Raw genomic sequence first — 19,941 nt, 5'->3', positions numbered from 1 at the left:
GGCGGCGTGGGTGCGCGGGGGCAGGGCCAGGCGGCGCGCGCTCCCTGGCTTTCTGGGCTGCGGGCAGTGCTGGGGCGGGCCGGGATGGCGCCTCCTCCGCCTCCGCCCCAACTGCTGCTCCTGGCGTCCCTGGCGGGGCTCCTGGGTCCCAGTGAGGTAAGGCGACCCGCTCCCGAGAAGGCTTCGGCCCGGGATCTCAAAGCGCTTTGCCAAAAGTTCGTGCTGGAAGGAGTGGCGCGCGGAGAGGGGACTAGGAGTTCTCCCCTTGGAGGGCTGGGCCTGGGAGGGAGAGGGCAGAGCCCGCGCCGAGGCCAAACGCCCGAGCTCTTCTGCGCCTTGAACCCACAGGTGGTGGCTGAGCCGGCGGAGGAGGCGGGAGCCCGTTGTCCCGAGGGCCTGTGGCCTCTGCCCCCACAGGTGGGTGCCTGGAGGGCGGTGGGAGAGTGGGAGAGAGGAGTGTGAAGGGGCAGCCCAGTCCCGCCCTGGCCTCGCGGCACCTTCCACAGCCACCCTCTGAGCACTTCTGCCGGTTCCTCCGGCCCTCAAGCCACCAACGTCTCCATTCCAATGTGACGGCACGGGCCTGCTGTTCTCTCCCCACCCCACCCCACCCAGAGTCCCCCATGGGCTCTAAGCTCTCTTCTCTCCCCCTGTATAGGTGTCGCCAAGAGTGACCTACACACGGGTGAGTCCACGGCAGGTAAGTACAAGCAGGAGGCATCCTCAGTGTCTGCACTGGAAACAGCGAGCTCCTCGCAGGCTTTCTCCACCTTTTCTGCTCACCAGCTCCATTCTTTACCACTCCCCCCAGTAAGAGGCAATGTTCTTAGTCCCAGGACAGTGAGCCACAGGCCTTGGTCCTCTGCAGTGCTTGTCAGGCATCCTGTTGAGTAGCTGGCTGTGTGGGCAGGAGGCTGCAAGGGAAACTCTGAGGGTAGTAGGAAAAAACAACCTGTGCTCCAGCTCTGCTGTGTGACTTTGGAAGTCTCCTGACTTCTCTGGGCCTCATTTTTCTGTAAGAGAGGTTATTAGTAACGTCCCTCCCCATGAGGAGTTAACAAATAGTGTGGGACAGCACTTTGGAAAATAGGAAGCTGTAAGGAGTGTGTGTACCTCAGGTTACCAACCAAACTGTGGGTTCACCTTGTGTGGCTGCCTATTTTCATTGCCAGTGGTTGGATAGCTTCTCTGTCCCTTTGATTTTCCTTCTGAAATATCTATTTTTTTGATCCTTGTAATAGCTCCAGGCCAAAAGAGCTCATGCCACCCACCTGATTCCTTTTCCCAAACAGCCCTTTCATTCCACTGTTCAGAAACCAGTGGCTCCTTATTTCTCGCCTTATCATGGCCATACTCCCCTGTCTTGTTTTTCAGGCTCTACCTCGTTAAGTAAACCTCATCCAACCTCCCCACATCTTTGGTTCCTCTCGTTTTGTTGGTCTGCTCACCACACGTATGAGTTCGAGGCTTATTCCCACCCCTGTACTTTTGCACCTGCTTATTCCCCTCAACACCTGGCGTATCCTGACTTGAAGGGGGCAGCTCCCTGCCCTCCTGCCATCCATCCCCATCCATCTTCAAAACCCAGCATAGGAGTCAGCTCTCTCTTGAGACCTTGCCTGATCATATTAGCCCTTATTTATTCATCACCTTCTCCAAATTTGTGTAATGCTTATAACCTATCTCTTGTAATTTAACAACTAATCACTTTGAGTTTTATTAGTTTGCGCTTTCATTTGCATTAGTTCTGTTCCCCTGAGTTTCCTTTGCATTCCCTGCAAGCAGAGTCCAGGAGTTCTCTTTTGGCATCTCCTACAGCATCTGGCACAAGTGCTGAGCGTTAGGTCAGCTCAATCAAAGAATAATTCATAACTGATGAAGTGTTTCCATCCTGAGATTGTGCACCTGCTGCCTTTGTGCCCTGTATTTGGATGCGTTGGGGAGATGAGATTGAATATATAGATGGGGCAATACATAGAAGAGCTGGTCTCTATTTGGGGGGTGCTTACAGTCTAGACCGGGAACCTGTAGAGCCACCGTGGCAGGTCCAGAGAAATACAGCTAAAGAGTGTGGTCTGAGTCTGGCAGGGTTAACCACGCATGCTGTCACAGAAGTTGTGAGCTTTGAGGGGTGGCAGTGCATGGAGAGGAGGGATGAAAGGAATGCTCAGAGGCAAGAGGGGGTGCATGCCAGTATCCAGGGCCCTTTGTCCTTTCCTGAGCCCTGAAGGTGGAAGGGTCATCTGGCCATCCTGGGAGTCCCTTTAAGTTGGCCCCCCAGGATGGGAGAACTTGGGATTCTTAGGGAGGGACCTGGCTTGATGTCTCCATGCCTTTCCTCCAGGCTGAGGATGTCAGCTTCCTCTACCATCCCTGTGCCCACCCCTGGCTGAAGCTCCAGCTTGCCTTCCTGGCCCACATTTGCATGGCCCAGCCCTTACTGGCCCCTGACTCCAGCCTCACCCAGGATCGGGTGAGTGGTTGCTGAAAGGTGGTTGTCTGGCACTGGCAGGGGCTGCAGCCCCACGTGCAGGGCAAGGGGAATTCAGGGCCTCCTCTTGCTTGCTCCCCATCTTTGTCTTAGCTCTAACAGTTACCTCCTTTCATAGCCCCTGGTACTGGCAGCATGGGGGGTGGCACTGGAGATGGCATGGGTAGAGCCAGCCTGGGCTGCCCACTGGCTGAAGAGGAGGAGGCGGCGGAAGCAAAAGAAGGAGAAAGCATGGTTTCGCTCTGACAGTTTTTCTGGGCCCTATCCCTTGGTGCCAACACCGGGCAGAGGGAGGCTGTGCCGGAGAGGGTGTGTGCAGGTGAGGGGTGCTGGCCAGGCTTGATGGTCATTGGGTTGGTGGCCCAGGGTGGTGGTGTCATTGGGTAATCTGGGCAGGGAAAGGGTGACTGCTGTCTCTTCTCCTCCTAGGCCACGGCTTTGGCCTTTACTCTGCGGAGCTGGAGGCCCCCAGGCGTAGAGGTGGCATCTAGAGGGCCTAGGCAGCTCTTCCCTAGTGGTGCCAAGAGGCGTGGGCTGCGGGCTGCCCTTGGTCTCCAGCCCACCCCCTCAGCCCTGAGGTTCCGCTCTGTTTCCCCACGGAGCATGGAGGCCAAGCAGCCTGTGTTGGGACCCCAGGGTGCAAGGGATAATGCCCCATCTGTGCCCACTGGCCCACTGCTGCCTGGGGGGCCTGGAAGCAGTGTCAGCTCCAGGCTAGAGGCTCAGGTGCCCAAAGGGCAAAGCAGCCCAGGGGCCTGTGCCTGTCCGAGTCAGGCTTCCCCGGCTGCTCGGGCAGCAGCGCCTCCGCGGGCAGCCCGGGGCCCCACCCCGCGCACGGAGGAGGCCGCCTGGGCTGCCATGGCCCTGACCTTCCTGTTGGTGCTGCTCACCCTGGCCACGCTCTGCACGCGGCTGCACCGAAACTTCAGGCGTGGGGAGAGCATCTACTGGGAGCCCACAGTGGACAGCCAGGACACAGTGGCTGGTGAGAAGCTCCCCTCCTCACCTGCCCCGCCCCGCCCCGCTCCCGATGGCTTCCCTGCCCTTGACAGTTCCCCACCCTGCCCATAGCGGTGCTGAAGCGGAGGCTGCAGATGCCCCCTCGCCGGGTCAAGCGCTCCCGCCGGAGACCCCTCCTCCCGCCCACGCCGGACAGCGGCCCGGATGGGGACAGCTCCGAGTGACCTGCCCCAGCCCTGCCACTGTGGCAGGTCCTGTTACTCCTCCCGCCGGGAGGCTGCGCCACGTGGACCGCGCGCAGGGCCGCCCCCTGGTGGCCAGATGGCGCAGTCCTGCCCAAGCGTTGTAAAAGGGCTGGTCCTTAGTGTGTGGTTTGCTGGGAGGGATGGAGAAGGGGAAAGGGAGGAGAGAAAAAGGAGCTGTCTCAGCCTCCGTTGCAAAAACTCCGTTTTTCTTATTAAATTATTTTAGTAGAGCCTGGAGTTGAGCTTGTGCATCTGCCACACAGACTCCCTCCCACCCAGGGCACTGTCCTAGGCCATTTGGGTCGTGTTTGAGGTAGGGGGTTTCTAGTATCAAGTTGGACGCTCACTGGCCTGTCTCGTCTTGCCAGCCTGGCCTCAGACACTGGGGTTTAGTAGCGTGATAGACCCCTCCCACCACCAGGGGTGAGCAGGTGGTGGGGATGGTGGTGGTATTTACTGAAACATTGTTATTTCCAGGACTCCTCTAAGAGATGACAGGGGCTTCCCTTCCCTCAAGTACAGGGGCTGGAAGAGTCGTGGTCTTCACTTGCTTCACACTTTTGCCAGGTTGGTCTTTCTCCGTTTCACGTCTGCCACCTCCCCAATCCCTCCCACAGTTCCCTAAGCATCAGAAAGGGCACATGGTCACTTATTTATTTTTGATACAAATGTACATGACACACATCTTGACACTCAGCCCACCACCACCACCACACAGGTAGAGCCTGGCCCCCGGGGACAGAGGCGGGACGGGGAGAGGAGCTGGTGGGCGCTGCCATCTGCCTCTCAGCCTTCCCAGACTGCAGCCCAGGCTCCAGGGACCCAGATACTGCAGGCACTGGCCTCTCAGAGGTTACAGGGAGGGGGCTCTCAGCTGAGTCAGGGACCCCGGGGAGCCAGCCCCAGGCTCAGGTGCTCAGTTCTCTGCCCCAACCAGCACAGTCCCCCTCCACAAGGGAGGGGAAGAGAGATGGAGCCAAGTGGTTTTCCTTTTACGTTCATAGTGAAAGGGTATGAGTGGGGGGAACAATGAGGGGAGGCAGAGGGCAGGACCCCAGCTGGTTACCCGGCAGTCCCTGGCCCCAGGATGGGGGGGGAGGGGCCAACGCCCAACACGGGTCCCGCTGCTCTGGTCCCCTCCCCCCCTCACAAAACTCCAGTCGGGCCAGGCCTCCGGAACGGCACTGCCGCCCCGCACACTCACACGCAGGCACGCAGGGACACTCAGTTACCACAACGTTAAAATTAAGGGGTGGGAGAGAGGAGAGAGAGAAAAAAAGACTTTTCCAGTGTTTGTTTGCTGCTGGGGACCCCAGGAGCACAGGTTGGGGCCTGTGCCCTAGGCTGGGGCCGTTTGGCATTGAAGGAGAGCAGCAGGGGGCTGGTGGCTACAGGGTGGGGACATCCACAGGTATTATGTACAAGGGGGGATGCCCCCGCTCAGCCCCCAATAGGGCTGGACTGGCTCATGGGGGTGGGGTGCATGTAAGGGAACCACCCCATTTGGAGTGTCCCCACCCGACCCTTTGCTGAGGGCGCCCTAGAGGGCAAGGGGCTGGGAGTGACGCCTTGTAGGCCCCGGCACACTAGAGGGGGAGGGGATGCTATGTACAGGGAGAGGTGCATGGAATGTAGGGGACAGAAGCTCCTGCCACCTCACCTCCCCATCCTTGGGGGCTTGAGGGGTACGGGCACCAGGGCACCTGGCTGCCAGGTCAGAGTGGCAGCACTAAGGGCACTTGTGCCAGCGGCTCTGTTGGGGTGGGGATTAATGTCTGGAGTGGCCCAGCTCCCATGGCCAGTGAGGTCCCAGGGTGCGGGTGAGGGTGCAGGGAGAGTGGTCACTGCTTCTTCTCTCGGGTGGTGATGGTGACCAGCTGCTTGGCAGCCTTGGCGATGTCGTAGGCGCACTGGATCACCTGCTGAGTCAGCAGCTGGAAGTCCACAGGGGCGCCGGGCTCCGGGGGCACCGTCTTCCGGCACTCGCTCTGCAGCCGGTAGGCGCTGGCGTTGAGCAGCCGCAGGGAGCTGCGCACTGGCTCCAGGGCTGGCCTCTGGAGGGAGGGCAGAGGGAGTCGGGCCTTGGATTTCAAACCACGAGCCATGATATGGCCCAGTGTGTCCATGGCTCCACTCAGGTAGTGTCAGATCCTCTACACCTGCCCCGCCCTGAGGCCCTGCCCCACCTGAGGTGCCGCCCAGTCCTGCTCCCCTCTCTGGCCCCTGTACCTTTGGGAAGAGAGAGGCCATCTCAGTCACAGCCAAGTGGATCTTTTCTGAGCACGGCACAAAGCTATGGGGGGAGGGGAGGGTAAATTAGGAGGGCTCTCAGGGAAGGTTCCCAGGGACAGTGGAACACTGGTCCCTCTCTTACCCTCTGCAACACCCCAGAAGTCCATACGAGCCTCCGCCCACCTCCATACCTGTCATGCTTGAATTCCTGGGCAGCCCGCAGTAATTCCTGAATGTTCTTGGTGACCTGCTCCGTCTTCAGGATGACATCCTCTGTGCTGGGAAGCCCAGGGTCGAGGTCTCCATCCAGGCTTTCCAACTCCGGGTGGAAGTCCTCTTCCTTGCCCAGCTCTAGAAACCTCTTCCCTTCCAGGCTGGGGTTAGAGAGGAGAGAGGGAGGCATTCCAGCCATGAGGCCGCTTGCCTACACCCTCACAGACGCTCAGGGGCCACTCACCCCCCCTCCCCCGGGTGCCTCACCCCAGCAGCAGGTCCCCACTTTGCGTGTTCTCATAGTCACTGTCCGCTCCGCTACCATGGCGGGAAAGCTTGCTCTGGAGGGGTACAGGGAAGGGGTGGCAGGTAAGGTGCACGTTCACAGACCCCCCGCCCATCACCTCCCAAGCACACATCTCACTCAGCCCATCTCTCTGGCCCTGGGGATGCACATTACCGAGTGGCGGCTTCCTTCCTGGGAGCATGACAGCAGTGGGGAGGAGGGAGTGAAGGGCACAGCTGAGGCCGACACCCCCTTCCGGACCTGAAACCCAGGCAGGGCTGGAGTCAGTCTCCTCCTCCCCCCCATGCGGCTTCCCTGCAGTGAGGCTGGGACCATGTGTGTCTAGTCATCCCTGTGCCCAGCGTCCAGCATAGAGCCTGGCACCTGCTGGGGCTCACAACCTATTTGTGGGAACGGACCCACCTCCCTCAGGCCCTGCTTACCCGGTAAAGGCCAGCAGGGACGTGCACTGAATAGATGGCGTCATCCTCCAGCTCCTGGGGGTGGCACAGTGGGCGTCATGGAGGGCCCTGCAGTGGTCCCAGCCCCGTCTCCACCCCCCACCCCGAGGCCCGTAGGCAGCTCACGGTGCTGTGGAAAGGCTGGAGCCGGGTGGTGAGTTCATCCCCAGGCGGGCCTCCAAAGGGCTTCAAGGCAGAGCCCGGTTCATACATGGAGAAGGCCTGGCGGTCTCTGCGGTGGGTGCTCCCGCCAGGCCCCATGGGCGCGTGCTCCGCTCGTTCGCTGGGGAGTGGGGCTGTGGGCACTGGCCCTGGCGGCTGCCGGATCTGCAAGTTCTCAGCCTGCAGCTTGTGGATCTGAGAATGAGAGTGGTGTCAAGACACTCCGGATGGTCCAGGCAGCTCCACCACCTCCAGGAGGGGGTAACTCCTCCCCGCACTGGGGCCCTGGGAGGCCCCCATCCTCACCTCCCGCTGCAGCCTCCGGAGCTCATCACTCAAGCTGCTGTTGACTTTCATGAGCTGCTGCACCTTTGCCTCGGAGGCAGCCAGGGCCTTCTTGAGCTCCAGGTACTCCTGCAGCGTCACGGCCCCGTCCGACAGGTCTGAGGAGTCCATGCTCTGCAGAAGGAGATGTGAGCCGTCAGTCCCCTTGTCCCCGAGGCCCGAGCTACGAGAGGATGGAGCAGGGCCTTGGTGGAGACGTGGGGAGGGGCAGCGCTCAGACCCGAGCACGGTTGTTCCGAGTGGCACCGGCGCTGCGCAGGGGCTCCTGGTCTGTGTCCTCGTCCGAGGCCACGCTGTCGTAGTCGTGCTGGTCGTCCAGGTCACTCTGGCTCCGCACAGACAGCTCGAGGTTGTCTGAGGGCACAGGCCTGTCACTCAGGGCTCACACGGCCCATCTACCATGCCACCCCCAGAAGGGAGCCATGAGAGAGAATATCCTGGAACAGTGCCCACCACCGCGCCCCCATCCACGCCCTTCCCACCTGTGGGGCTGCTCAGGCTCTTGCCCTGCTGTCTCCGCTTGGCCTCACTGAGAATGTCGATGATCAAGGTGGCAAACTCTCGGGCATTAAAGCGGGCCAACTTCTGTCGCCCCTGAGAGGCAGAAAGGGCCAGGCCGGTGTGAGAAAGCCCTTAGGGCTGACACACAGAGATGGGGACAAAGCAGCCAGGCCGTCCGACAGTTGACTTAACCACAGCTAAAACGTGCCAGACCAGCTCGCCGGGCCAGGGCAGGGGGTGGGGAATGACACAGATTCGGGGTGCCTAGGGGAGCTCTCAGGAAGAGGCTGGAACACCTCCCCAGGGGGCTGCTCACCAAATGCTCCAAAGAACAGCCTCCTCCCCATCCCCAAATCCCAGAGCCAGCGGGGCCAGGGAGAGGCCGCAGCCAGGAGTGGGGAAGACTCGGCCCAGACAGCAGCCTGCCAGGAAGGGCAGGACCCATAGAGCTGGTGACCCCAGGAGGGGAGATCATCGCCCCAGCCCCCCGCCCCCGGTCCAGCCCACTCACCTGATTCCGCGTGGCTGAGTATTCAGGGTTAACGGGCAGGAAGGGTACGGCACTGCGCTCCGTCACCAGGGTGCTGTGGTTTTGGGTTGCCAGCCACACTGGGGGGGAGGGGCAGGGAGCGGATGGTCCGCGGTGGCCAGGCCCACGGGGTGGAGGTGGGAAAGCGAGGAGCACAGCCTTCCGAGCTCCTCCCCATGCCCACCGAGTGTTGGTGTTCAAGAAAGGGGTGGTCTCCGGACAGGGGAAGTAAGGCTGGGTCAGGGAGAGGCCGGTTGGGGACTGACAAACAGAACAAGGCGACTCCCTCCCGCCAGCCCCTGCCAACCGGGAGTTTGGGCTGGAATCTGGCTGTGGCCAGGAAGAAGGGATGTAGGGGGCGGAGTGGGACTGGGGAGAGAGCCAAAGTGGGAGGCAGCCAGAGCAGAGGAGCCCCAGTCCAGGGCGCTGGGGGGAGGAGCAGGCTGGCCGCGTCCAGCTCAGCATGCTCTGCCTGCTGGGCTGGGCTCACAGCTGGCCGGGGCTTACGTGCAGGCCTGCCGGGCAGACCAGCCCCCGGTACCTCTTCCTAGTCCCAGTAAAAGGACCCCAAAGCCACACCAGGTCCCAGCCCCTCCCCAGCAGGCAGGCGCGCTGTCCCCTCTGCCCAAGACTTCGATCCCCTCCCGGCTCACCAGCGTCATTTTCTCTTCGATCCACCTCGTCATACACGTCCATGGCAAGTTCCTCAAAAAGCCGGTTGCTGAGCTGGAGGCGGAGACGGGGACCCAGGCTTTGTCAGATCAACTGGCCCCCCAGTGCCAAGCAAGCCAGCTCACCAGGATCTTAGAAGATGTCGAAAACGATTTGTGTGTCCCTTGTGCCGCCCAGCCCTCCCCCCAGTCTCAGAACTGGCAACTGGGGTAGGGGTCTGCCTGCCAAGCTCCGAGGTGGGAGAGGCAGAGGGAGACCAAAGCAGACTGGTTAGTGCCCAGGTAGCTAGAGATGCGCCTCGTGCCCTGGGAGCCTTAGGAGGGCAGAGCCAGGGTCAAAGGCGAGGGGTGCGGAGGTGGAGGACAGGCGACTGAGGAGACTAGAGTGAGGGGCAGGTCCAAGACTTAGAAGAGGGCACCAGGTCAGAGAAAGGGGGAGCCGTCGCAGGGACAGCCGTCGCAGGGACGGGGGCGGGTCAGAGATGGAGGGCAGCTCCAAGCCTTAGGGGCCCGAGGAGACTCACCGCCTGCAGCTTCTTCTTGGCAGCTTTGGCCAACTCGGACAGGTCTAGGCTGTGGACGAAGGAGGGAGACGGGATGGGGAAGAGGGGAGGGGCCAGATGTGAGCGGTGGCCAGGGCCCTGCCAGTGACCTCCCAAACATGCAGGGATCCCAGGGAGACGACACCCCAGGTGCTGCACACCAAACGCCTCCCTGCCCCACCAAACCTCCAGAGCCTGTCCCCGAGCAGGCACCATATACCTCTGAGACATGCACTTTTGCCGAGATCTAAGTCCAGAGGAAGGCAGCAGAGGGAAGAACAGGACAGAGGCAGCAATTACCCAGGAGCAGGGCAGCAAACGCCTTCCCACGTCAAGCTCAGACCCGTCGCCGTGCACACACCAGACCCAGAGTGTACCAAGCCCAACTCGTCTTCCCCCCAGCCCCTCCTCGGCCGGCTCGCTCTTCCTCTCAGTGACCCACCGCACCAGCGGCAGCTCCTGGGGGTCACCTGCAACCTCCCTCAGCCTCAAGCCCTAGCCAGGCTTTCCCCAGGTTCTGCCATTCCATCCTCCTGCCTGGTCTTTTGCAACATTTCTTCACCCATCTTCCCGCTTCCAGTCTTGCCCCTGCACCCCTTTATTCACCCAGAAGCCAAGGTATTTTTGACACATCTGGCTGCGCTACCCCTCGCCTTAAGAACTTTTCAATAGTAACAGGTTATGTATGGCACACTTCAACAAAAAGCTCACTTAAAAATATGCTAGGGAATTCCCTGGTGGTCCAGTGGTTAGGACTCGGTGCTTTCACTGCCGGGGGCCCAGGTTGGGGAACTAAGATCCCGCAAGCCACGCGGTGCGGCCAAAAAAATAAACGAAATAAAAACGCTAAATGCTTTGCAGGCACTATCTTATTTAATCCTCTCAGAAGCCCAGAAAGAAAGTCACCCTTATTTCCAGGAGCAGTAACTAAGGCTCAGAGAGATTAAGGAGCCTGCCTGAAGCCACACAGCCAGTAAGCAGCAGAGCAGACTCCACACGACCGTGTTGGAACCTCTCTGCTCTTGGGGTGGTCTCAGCTCTTGTCGGGGCTCAGGACCGGCCACTCTCTTGCCCCGTCTCTCTTCCAGTCTTGCTCCTGGGATTCCCTGCCTCTCACATGCTTCAGCTACACAGTCTGCCTGTAGTTCCTGGCACAGCATTTCTGACGTCTATGCCTTTGCCTCTTTTGCTGCACTCCCCACAATGGACTACAACTGACTAGGGTGCCTCTCCTCTTGGCTGTGATCTCCTTAAGGGTAGGGATCACGCCTGAGTTACCTCTGGGTCCAGCAGCAAGAACAGCTGGCACTGGGAAGGTGGTCGGTTAACATTTCATTGAGAACACGTTTACAACACACACGCAAGCAGGCAGACACATCAGGCAAAATCAGACCAGAAAAGTAGCGGGGTGTCTTGGGGTCTCAGCAGAGAGAAGATCTGGGCGTTCAGGGATCCGAGGTGCCCAGGTCTGACCATCCCCATCTGGCCACACTGGCTTCTGGAGAGGGAGGGAGCCTCCTCTCCAGATCCAGGCCAGCAGGCACAGCTTGGCCATCGCGGGCAGCCACCAGGTGGCGCTAGCATCCATCTTGTGAGCTGGGTGAGCATCCCCCCCACCCCACCCCCCACCCCCACCCCGAGCCTGAGCTCCTGGGGCCTCTTGGATAAGAGGCAGAAACACCTCTACTGGCCTTGGGCCCGCAGCCCCTGCCCAATTTTGGCCTGGCAGAATCCCAAAGTTAGTCAAACTCCCAGGGCCCACCACCTTTTCACTGAAGAGCAAAAATTTGTCTAAAGATTTTACAGTTGGGGTCAGTGCCACTGGGAACAGAACTCAGTGATCCGCTGCTCCTAGGGGGGCTGTTTCTGGTACTCAAACCCCATGTGCTTGACAGCCACGGGGGTTAGGCTGTGCTGGCCGTGTGCTGAGTCAACATCTCTTACCTGCCTTGGGGCCCAGCATTAGGGAGTGAGGACTGGACTGCGATATGCTTGTGCCTCCAGCCCCGAAGGGGAATGGGGGTGGGGGTCCCAGGCCCCTAAAGCTGAAGAGTTGGGGGGTGGGGGCGGCTCTGGGGGTCTGGCACCCACAGGGCATCCAGCCGCCTCTGGGAAGGGGTGTCAGGTGGGCACTCACCTGTCTGCCATCTGTGGGATGATGTAATGCCCATTCCTGTGATCTGAATAAAAATAAAAATGCCAAGTCACTGGTGCTGGGTGGCCTTAGCAGCTGGGAGCCCACCTCACTGCCACGAGCAGGGCTTGGCACCCAGAAGCGACAGGGGAAGGGAGGAGGGCAGGCCACCCCCAAGAGCCCTGGGAACTGGCTGGAAGTTATGCCCACCCCCACTCCCTACCCCAACACGCTGCAGCCCAGAGCCTGCAGCAATTTCACAGGAGCCAGTTGCCTAGCAACGTTGTTCCCCAGCCGGCTTTGTCACCATGGCACCTGCTGCTGGGGTGTGTCTGGGTCCCACCTGCCTGGCCCAGCCAAGCCTGCCCCACACACTGCTCACCCGGCTTGCGTCCACAGAGGTAGAAGGCCAACCGGTCAGTGAGCTCATACTGGCACTCGACTAGCCTTTCCGCCAGCTCATGGTGCCCCGCCTGCCTGTGGGGAGGGGGCATGGCTCAGCCCTACAGCCGCAGCCCGCTCCCCACACCCACCTGAGCCTCACCCTTCAGCGGACCCTCACCTGGCATAGTCAATGGGTGTGCGGCCGTTAACATCAGGGGAGCCAGGGTCAGCCCCGTACACTACGAGAAGCTCGGCCTGCAGCGTCTGCCCTGCCTTGGCAGCCACATGCAGCGGTGTGGTGCCCTTCTCTGGGTGGAAGAAGTTGGCCTGGGCACCCAGGGACAGCAGGCGCAGACACGTCTCCAGGTTTCCCGTCCGCACGCTCGAGTGGAGTTGCTGTGAGGAGCAGAGTGTGCCACAAATGGGTGTGGGGGGGGCCCCTCCCACCTCCCACCTCCAGCGGCCCCTGGTCCAGGCCCGCCTGGGACTCCTACCAGCTCCAAGGGGCCCAGCTGAAGTTAGGTTGTCAAGGAGACAGAGGGCTTCCCACTAGGAGTTCATGCCAATTAATCACAGCTGCAGTCGGTCACCACCTACCACAGCTGTTAACTCTGTGGTAGATGCTATTTCTTTCCCATTTTACAGATAAGGAAACCGAGGCTCTGGGAGGCTCAGAAACTGCCCAGAGTTTTCTGCCTTTCGGGCGGCAGCTGAAGAATTTTAGCCTCGTGTGTCCACTTGGGAGCGGAGGGGCCTTATTCACACGCGGCCTGACCACGCAATCTCGTCCCTCCACCGTGCCCACCATGCTTGCCTGACCTGGCTGCCTTGGGGGCCTAGGGCTCAGTGGTGATGGCACTGTGGGTGAGGAGAGGAGAGGCCCAGCCCTCCGCTGTGGGGCCCCGCAAACCTTGCTGAGGTCCTTGGCGGTGACTCCGTCGTCGTCCCGGCAGGGCAGCTTGTGCACAAAAGCCAGCATCTGGTACTTGGCTCTGATGAACTCTGACTTGATGGGGCTGCATGGAGCACGCAGGAGGAAATGGGGAGCAGAGCGGGAGAGGCCAGTTGCCCAGCGACCTCCCAGGCTCCTGCCCCTGAGCGCACAACCTCAGCCACCACCCCTCGAGCCCGACTCACTGGACTTTGTCTTGGGGGTTGGCTTTGCGCCGGCCGCTCTGCACCTGCGCGGGGTCCAGCAGGGAATGCTCCCAGATGGAGTTGGCCCCGTTGCTGGCGAGTGTGTGCACCATCTGTAGGGAAGAGGTGCCAGAGTGAGAATGCCCACTGCGCGCTGGGGAACACCTCCGAGCACCAGGCTGGACACAGTACTAAAAGGCCTACTGTGTGCCTGGCACCGCTGCACCCCTACCCAGTCAGGCCATCCCAGCCAAGGATGCGGGTCCTGCTTAGCACTTCGGGTGACATGGTGGGCACACCAAGGCTCTGAGACGTTAAACTCAACACCACATGGCCGAGCTACTAGGTGGCAGAGCTGGGGTGAGAGCCCAGGTCTGTGTGACTCCGGTCCTGGAAGCCTCCTCTCCGTGTGGGCCGGCGCCCGGGTGGAGAGGGTCAGGATTGGGTTCTGCCCTGGGTGGGTGCTGCCCCCGGAAGCTGCGGGATCCAGACAGCTGTGTATGTGGGTGCGGGGGGGAAACGTGCCAGCGCTCAGCACACGCTACGGGGAAGGAAGCACGGCCCAGCACAGCCCGTACCTGCAGCAGAGTGGGGGGCCAGGCGCTGTGGCGAAGGTGCTTGACGATGGAGATGTGGCGTCCCAGGCTCCGGTGCACACTGCAGCACTCGTCACACACCAGCACACCCCTGCTGATGGAGGCCCAGCCGGGGTCTGCCGGGGTGGGGGGAAGGGTCAGCCACAGCCAGACACGGGCGAGGCCTCCTGAACACCGCCCTGGGCCCGCACGACGCTTAGAACTCCACGTACATTTGCTCACTCAGTCCCCCAAGGCTCTGGGAGCTGGACCAGCGATGAGGACGCTGAGCTCTGGAGGTGGGAGGGACTCCCATCAGAGCCAAGCCCTTTCCTACAGGTCTTTGCCCCTCTGGGGAGGTGTGGTCCCCAGGGCCTACTCAGCGGGCAAAGCTTCCTGTCCTGCAGCCACTGTGACCAGTTCCACAGCCTTTCCCCAGGGAACAAGGCTGCCACCCTAGCCCGGCCCCAGGGAGGCAGAAGTCCCCAAGGACTGCACGCCACACATCTCTAGGCACTCCTGTGTCCGGATCAGTGCCACATTTCTCCTACACTCAGGCTTCTTTTAGAACCACTAGCTCACCTGCCTGACCCATCACACCCCTGAGGGCTCCCGCCTCTGTCGTCATCCTGGCAGGTAAGAGCCCCTTTCATGACCGAGTCTCCTGACACCACCAGTGATGGGGTGAGCTGGAGCCCCTCTTAAGGGGGATGGAGAGAGCAAAGGAACTAACACTCACTGAGTACCCACTGTGTACCAGTTGGGTGCCGTAAGTACGGTACCTCTAATGACTGTCAGGCAAGGTGGGAAATGCTACCCCTGCTTTACCAATGAGGAAGCAGTGTCTCAGAGAGGTAAGGGTGCTTATTCAAAGCCACACAGCTAATGAGTGGGATTGCTGGGATGTGAACCCAGGCATTTAGACGCTGGAGACCATGCCATGTCCACACCAGCTGCTGTTGCAGCCCCAAGTGGGTGAGGGCCATGGGAGCCACTCTCCACTCCTTGGGGAGAAGTGAACTTTAGAAGCAAGAAGGGGGACCAGAGCAGGATGGGAACTCCTGGGGTCCTTCTCCAGGGCAGGGGAGATGCCACCCATCCCAGGCCCCTTGGGAGAGGGGGAGGAGACAGCTGCATACAGCTCAGGCTGCAGAAAGGTCACGGGGGAGAAAGCAGCCATTGTGTGCCACTGGAGAGTGGGGGCAGGGAGCCTCTCTCGCAGGACACTGTGCTCTGCCCAGGCCCCCGGCCTGTCTCACAAAGCCCCGTCCTGGCGGGGGGTGAGGGGGTGGGGACTGGCTCTCTGCCTCGCCCCTAGTGCTCATGTTGTCCAGAGCGGCCCCCACCAGGGGAGGGGACAGGCTTGGGGTAATGAGAGCCTCTCCAACCAGAAGGCAATTCTCATACCCTTCCCTGCAAGGACTTCTACCAGTGTTCGCCAGAGAACTGTGAGGAAACTGAGTCAGGATACAGCCTGACCTCTGCCGTGGTGAGTGTCCCCTCCATGGCATGGAAACAGGAGGTGAAAGGAGGAGGGCTCAGTTCTTTGGGTCTGGACTTCTTTAGGGATCCCCCCAACACAGGGCAGAGGGATGCAGAAGGTACCGGCCATACACCTTCCTCGGAGGCTGAGGGGCCCACGAGGAAAGGACCCGCCATCTGTGCCAAGAGGGGGAGCCCTAGAGCAAACTTTAGTGTTGACTTTACCCAAACGGTGAGGCCCCCCCAGGCATGTAAAGCTCCTTTCCCCCCCACCCCCAAACACCACTGGGTCAGGGGTCTGCCTGCCAGCCCCCTCCGCCAGCCCAGGCAGGAAGCTGGAAATGACGCAGCCTGAATTCCTCTTGTTGAAATGGTGGGGTTTCCTGTCAGGAGGGAGCCGCCCAGGCCAGGATCATAAATGGGCAGCTCTAAGGCCTCCACCCCAAGCCCGTGGCCCTACCGGAGAAGCCAGACCTGGGAAGGGCGGCCAGATATCCAGGGCCAGACCAGACATGGTGAGCCCCTGAATGAGGCAGTGACCAGGATCTGGGGAAAGGGGTCCAAGGCTCTGCTCGGCACTCCCCCAGCCTGGGGGAGGGGTTCTCCCTCTCTTCCACGGTGACCTGAAATAGGAAGGGTGGGCAGGGGACACTGTCCTGGTCTGGGGCACACTGGTGCCAGCTCAGTTCTGGATGACACAGATGGGTCACCTTACTACCTACTCCCTATGTCCAAGGGGCCTGGGCCTACCCAAGCAGGAGCCCCCAAGGCCCACCTAGGCCAGTTCCTAAGCCAAAGGGCCAGGAAGGGTTTCTGAGAGTCAAATGGCTATTGTAATTTAAGGTTAAGGGACTCCTGCCCCCAAATAGGCTTCCAGGACCAAACTCAGGGCAGAAGGGTAGGGGGCAGAAGGGTTAGGGGATGTGGTCTCCTCCTCAGTACCCTGCCAACCTTCCCCCTGGGCTTCTGCCTCAGTCGTGGGGTGGGGGGGCGTCTGGTACGTGTGAGCAAGTGGCAGGAGGGGTCCTGGGATAATGTTCACCAGCACCAACCCCATGGAGGCCTCTATTAAGGTGAATACATGTCACCACCCAAAGCCACTGGTGACCTCCAGGGCCCGGAGCCAGCCTCTTCTTATCTAGGGACCATTTCCTCACTAGACAAGAGGGAGAAGCCCACCATCTTGAAAGCAGGCAAGAGTAATCCATGGGGATAGAGGTCAGAATGGCGGTTGCCTCTGGGGGGCGTTGACACAAGAAAGCCCTATAAGGTGATAGGAATGCTCTACCTCTTGATCGGAGCTGTGGTTACACAAGTATATACACAGGTAAAAACTTACCAGGCTGAACAATAAGATAAAGGCACTTTGCTGTACATAAGTTATACCTCAGTAAAAGAGGAAGCCCATCGCTCACCCCACCCCATAATCTACATTATGAAGACAAATGAGCCTGCCGGTTCCCAAATGTCCCTAGCTGGTGGCCAGCCTTGCTCACTCCAGGTGCCTGCAGGATGGGCATCTTGAGGTCTTCACGCCTGTGCCTGGGGCTGCCAAAGTGGGAAGGCTGCCTGAAGGCCTGTGGTGTGAGGCGCAGGCCCCTGACAGAGAAGCCAGGACTGTGCGGCAGGGTGAGTGGAGGGGCAGGAAAACATTCTCCAGGGTTCCCCGACCCCTGGCCCTCTCCTGGATTCCCAAGGCAGGCAGGGACACAGACGGTGCCTAATGAGGTGGCACCAGCCGCCAGAGCAGCCAGGCTATGCCCAGCCGTCTCACAGCATACTCACACTTGTCCCGTGTGCCCAGGCCTGTGAGCAGAGGGAGGACAGGGCCCTTCTGGGTCAGGCTGCATCTTACCTTTCACCTCCATGACCCTGCAAATCAACCAACCACAAAAAGGCCACGACCCCATTCCTAGGGCTGAGACTGCAGGGCTCCTATCACAATGAGAAGCCTACGACTTTGGGTAGGAAGCATATACCAAGGAGGTGGCTCTGGGCCTGGGCTCCAAACTGCTGGTTTCCCTCAAGCCTCTTACCTGGGCTGCTACAGGTCCCAAACTGAAAATGCCACGCCATGCATCATAGGGTCAGGGTGTGGGGTAGCCCCAAAGAGTCAGCTGGGGTCCTGAGAAGCATCCAGACACTTGAAGAATGCCTGCGATGTGCCAGACACCATGCTAGGTGCTGGGGTGGGGGGATGAGCAAGACTTCATCAGCACCCTGCACGCCCCACCATCCTGACCTCACCACCTGCCTCTCCCTGATCTGTATTCTGGATCAGGGGAAAAGGAGATTCCAGGGGGGCACAAATGGCTCTGTGGGATGAGGACTGGGGGTGGGAGCTGGGCACCCCAACACAACAGATACACACCACTCCTGCCCATGCCCACTGGACATCCAGAGGCTTCCAGCCAAACAGTCAAATGCAGCAGAGAAAGGACAACTGCCTTGCTAATGCTGCCCAGTGTCCCCCTGGCCCAGAATCAGGACCACAGACTTGGAGGTGGAACAGTCCTCAAAAACCATTTCTACTCCAACTTCTTTGCCTCAGAGTTGAGGAAACTGAGACCCAGAGTGAGGAAAGTCTTGCCATGAGTCACACAGTAAGCTGGAAACAAAGACAACACCAAAATCCAGGCTTCCCTGATAAGGTGTTTACTAAGCAACCCCCTCCCAGTCCTACCTGCCCTCCCTCACTGCTACGTCTGCCCAGCAGAGGTGCAGAACAGCCTCGGACAGACAGACAGAAGGCAAGCTCTCCTCCCAGCCCTTCCATCCCCAGACCTGCCTGCAGCTGGGGTAAGGAGAGAGTTTCTAACTAATCAGGGGTAGGGACACCCCTTCTCTCCTCCCCTCGCCCCCTGTCTCAGATAGTTTCTTCAAGGCCCTCTAGACCATGACATGCCCTAAGAGGAGGCCTCAGGGTCAAAACCACCCAGATCACCGTGCCTCTGCCAGGCACCCACAGTTCCCTGTTGGGGTCCTGGTCCTGTCCAAAGGGTGGCTGCAAGTTACGGGCCCACAAAACAGCACCCCACTCTCTCACACTTATTTTGTGCCCAGAGGTTCACAGACAACCCCACCCTCCCCCGAGCTTGCCCAGAGGTCTCCCAGGGAGATGGCGCCTTTTCTAAAAAGAAGCCGGTCAAGGGCCAGGGCTTTCCTTTCCCCAGGCCAGCTGCTGAGCCCCATCACTGGCAGTGTCCTCCCACATCAGAATGGAGCAGCCTCTCTGGGTCACTGATCCTCACTTCCTCAGTAGGTCGGGGGGGGGGGGTTTACATCAGCCTGGACCTGACTCTGCTGGGAAGGAGAAGGGAAACACCACGGTAAATATAGCCAAGAGGCAGGCCAGAAAGCCAGGTGGATCCCAGGAATCTAGGCACCCCTCGGCACTGCTCCCTACCCATTTCTGGCCAGACTGGGCTAGGGGATGGGGAGGGGTCTGTGCCCAGGCTGGGGTAACGCCAAGCCCACCTTCCAAGTAGGCCTTACTGGAACCCAGTAAAAGCTGTCTCGTTGCTCCCAGTCACCAGGCCTGGGGACGCCTCGGGGGAAGATGCCCAGGCTCGTGGTGGCCCTGAACACCAGGCCCTGCGAGGAGCCTTGGGAACCCGGGGCAGGGAGTCCTAGGAGTAGCCACCCCGTCATCTGCTCCCGAGGAAACAGTATCCAGGCCCCCCTGGCCCATCTGCCCAGCTCTCTGCCCCTTGCCCTCCGCCACCCCAGCGGGCGCGCAGACCGTGCGAGCAGCAGGTGCAAGACGCGGGGGTGGCACTGAGATGACACAAAACCACACTCGCCCCCACCTCCTAAACCCGGCCGGCCTCTGCCACAGCCCTCCTGCCACCCCAGGCTGGCGCTTCCGTTTGGATACTGAGATGGAAGGGGGGTCAGCCAGCTGCCCTCCTCCCTCATACTGAGGGGTGGGAGGCGGCGCCGGTAATGTCCTTCCTCGCCGGTCCACGGACGCGAGGAAACAGCGGCCCCCCAGGCCTCCCTCCCGCCAAGGACGCGGCTCCGCAGTGGCCCGGGCGGGGGCCAAGACCGGAGGCCGGAGGCCGCAGCCCCCGGCCCGGCCCCGCCCCGCCCTCCGGCCCCGCAAAGCGCTCCCGCCAGGCCCCGGCGCCCGCCCGGCGGTGCCTCGGTGAGCGGTCCCGCCCCCGGCCCGGCCCCGCTTACCCGGGGCGCTGCAGTCCGCACACACCTCCGCTCGCGGCCCCTTCCGGGACATCCTCAGCGGCGACGCGGCCGCAGCCCTCTGGGCCAGCGTGGGGGGCGCGGGCGGCGGGCCCGGGCGGCGACGGCCCCTGCAGCCCGGCCCAGCTCCGGCAAGGCCTCGGCTAGGCTCCGCGAGCCCGGCCAACCGTCCGCCCCCGAGGCTGGCCCGGAACCCGCCGTGCCCGCCCGCCCGCTCGCCCTCGGGCGCCCTCCGCCCCGCACCGCCCCGCGCCGCCCCGCGCAGCCCCTCCGCCGCTCGCCGCTCTCTCTCTCCGCCCCCTGCGCGGCTCCCGGCCGCTCCTGCAGGAAGCGGCGCAGGCCCGTCCCACCGGGGGAGGGGCAGACTGCACACCCGCCCCGCCGCCAGGCC

The 19,941-nt window shown here is 61.1% G+C and overlaps 2 protein-coding genes across 11 annotated transcripts; one reads left to right on the top strand and one right to left on the bottom strand.

Moving 5' to 3' along the window:
- On the top strand, positions 1 to 4,251 carry TP53I13 (tumor protein p53 inducible protein 13). 6 transcript variants are annotated; one of them, XM_067715373.1, is made up of 7 exons: positions 4 to 156; positions 349 to 417; positions 659 to 700; positions 2,345 to 2,473; positions 2,610 to 2,810; positions 2,921 to 3,476; positions 4,174 to 4,251. In XM_067715373.1, the coding sequence occupies exons 1-7, from the start codon at positions 85 to 87 to the stop codon at positions 4,182 to 4,184; spliced, it is 1,080 nt and encodes a 359-aa protein (XP_067571474.1). In that variant the 5' UTR covers positions 4 to 84; the 3' UTR covers positions 4,185 to 4,251. The 6 variants fall into 6 exon arrangements, with proteins under 6 accessions (XP_067571476.1, XP_067571475.1, XP_067571474.1 ...); XM_067715371.1 differs by lacking the exon at positions 4,174 to 4,251 and adding an exon at positions 3,563 to 3,926; XM_067715375.1 differs by lacking the exons at positions 2,610 to 2,810; positions 4,174 to 4,251 and adding an exon at positions 3,563 to 3,926 and having other exon boundaries at positions 1 to 156.
- Positions 4,252 to 4,336: 85 nt separating this feature from the next.
- GIT1 (GIT ArfGAP 1) lies at positions 4,337 to 19,775 on the bottom strand. Of its 5 annotated transcripts, none has more exons than XM_067715356.1 (21): positions 19,533 to 19,774; positions 13,872 to 14,005; positions 13,294 to 13,406; positions 13,067 to 13,172; positions 12,335 to 12,552; positions 12,155 to 12,249; positions 11,776 to 11,818; positions 11,032 to 11,136; positions 9,621 to 9,669; positions 9,079 to 9,151; positions 8,408 to 8,505; positions 7,878 to 7,989; positions 7,616 to 7,749; positions 7,357 to 7,509; positions 7,015 to 7,245; positions 6,871 to 6,924; positions 6,602 to 6,688; positions 6,409 to 6,482; positions 6,120 to 6,302; positions 5,926 to 5,989; positions 4,337 to 5,750 (listed from the first exon to the last, which is right to left on the bottom strand). In XM_067715356.1, the coding sequence occupies exons 1-21, from the start codon at positions 19,582 to 19,584 to the stop codon at positions 5,538 to 5,540; spliced, it is 2,391 nt and encodes a 796-aa protein (XP_067571457.1). In that variant the 5' UTR covers positions 19,585 to 19,774; the 3' UTR covers positions 4,337 to 5,537. The 5 variants fall into 5 exon arrangements, with proteins under 5 accessions (XP_067571457.1, XP_067571458.1, XP_067571455.1 ...); XM_067715357.1 differs by lacking the exon at positions 11,032 to 11,136 and adding an exon at positions 9,859 to 9,885 and having other exon boundaries at positions 19,533 to 19,772; XM_067715354.1 differs by lacking the exon at positions 11,032 to 11,136 and having other exon boundaries at positions 9,621 to 9,885; positions 19,533 to 19,775.
- Positions 19,776 to 19,941: the final 166 nt, after the last annotated feature.

This window comes from Pseudorca crassidens, chromosome 19 (assembly GCF_039906515.1).
Source record: "Pseudorca crassidens isolate mPseCra1 chromosome 19, mPseCra1.hap1, whole genome shotgun sequence".
Lineage (NCBI taxonomy): Eukaryota > Metazoa > Chordata > Mammalia > Artiodactyla > Delphinidae > Pseudorca > Pseudorca crassidens.
The sequence above is the reverse complement of the archived record's forward strand: the minus strand, read 5'-3'. Positions and strand labels throughout refer to the sequence as shown.

What these genes read in the sequence shown, in the direction of transcription:
- TP53I13 (XM_067715371.1), top strand. Translation starts at nt 85, where the DNA reads ATGGCGCCTCCTCCGCCTCCGCCCCAACTGCTGCTCCTGGCGTCCCTG. An exon ending in CCAGCCTCACCCAGGATCGG is followed by an intron (nt 2,474 to 2,609) that starts GTGAGTGGTTGC and finishes CTCCTTTCATAG; the next exon opens with CCCCTGGTACTGGCAGCATG. An exon ending in CAGCCAGGACACAGTGGCTG is followed by an intron (nt 3,477 to 3,562) that starts GTGAGAAGCTCC and finishes CCCTGCCCATAG; the next exon opens with CGGTGCTGAAGCGGAGGCTG.
- GIT1 (XM_067715354.1), bottom strand. Translation starts at nt 19,584, where the DNA reads ATGTCCCGGAAGGGGCCGCGAGCGGAGGTGTGTGCGGACTGCAGCGCC. An exon ending in GGCCCCCCACTCTGCTGCAG is followed by an intron (nt 13,407 to 13,871) that starts GTACGGGCTGTG and finishes TCTTCCCTACAG; the next exon opens with ATGGTGCACACACTCGCCAG. An exon ending in AGGAAGGAAGCCGCCACTCG is followed by an intron (nt 6,483 to 6,601) that starts GTAATGTGCATC and finishes GTACCCCTCCAG; the next exon opens with AGCAAGCTTTCCCGCCATGG.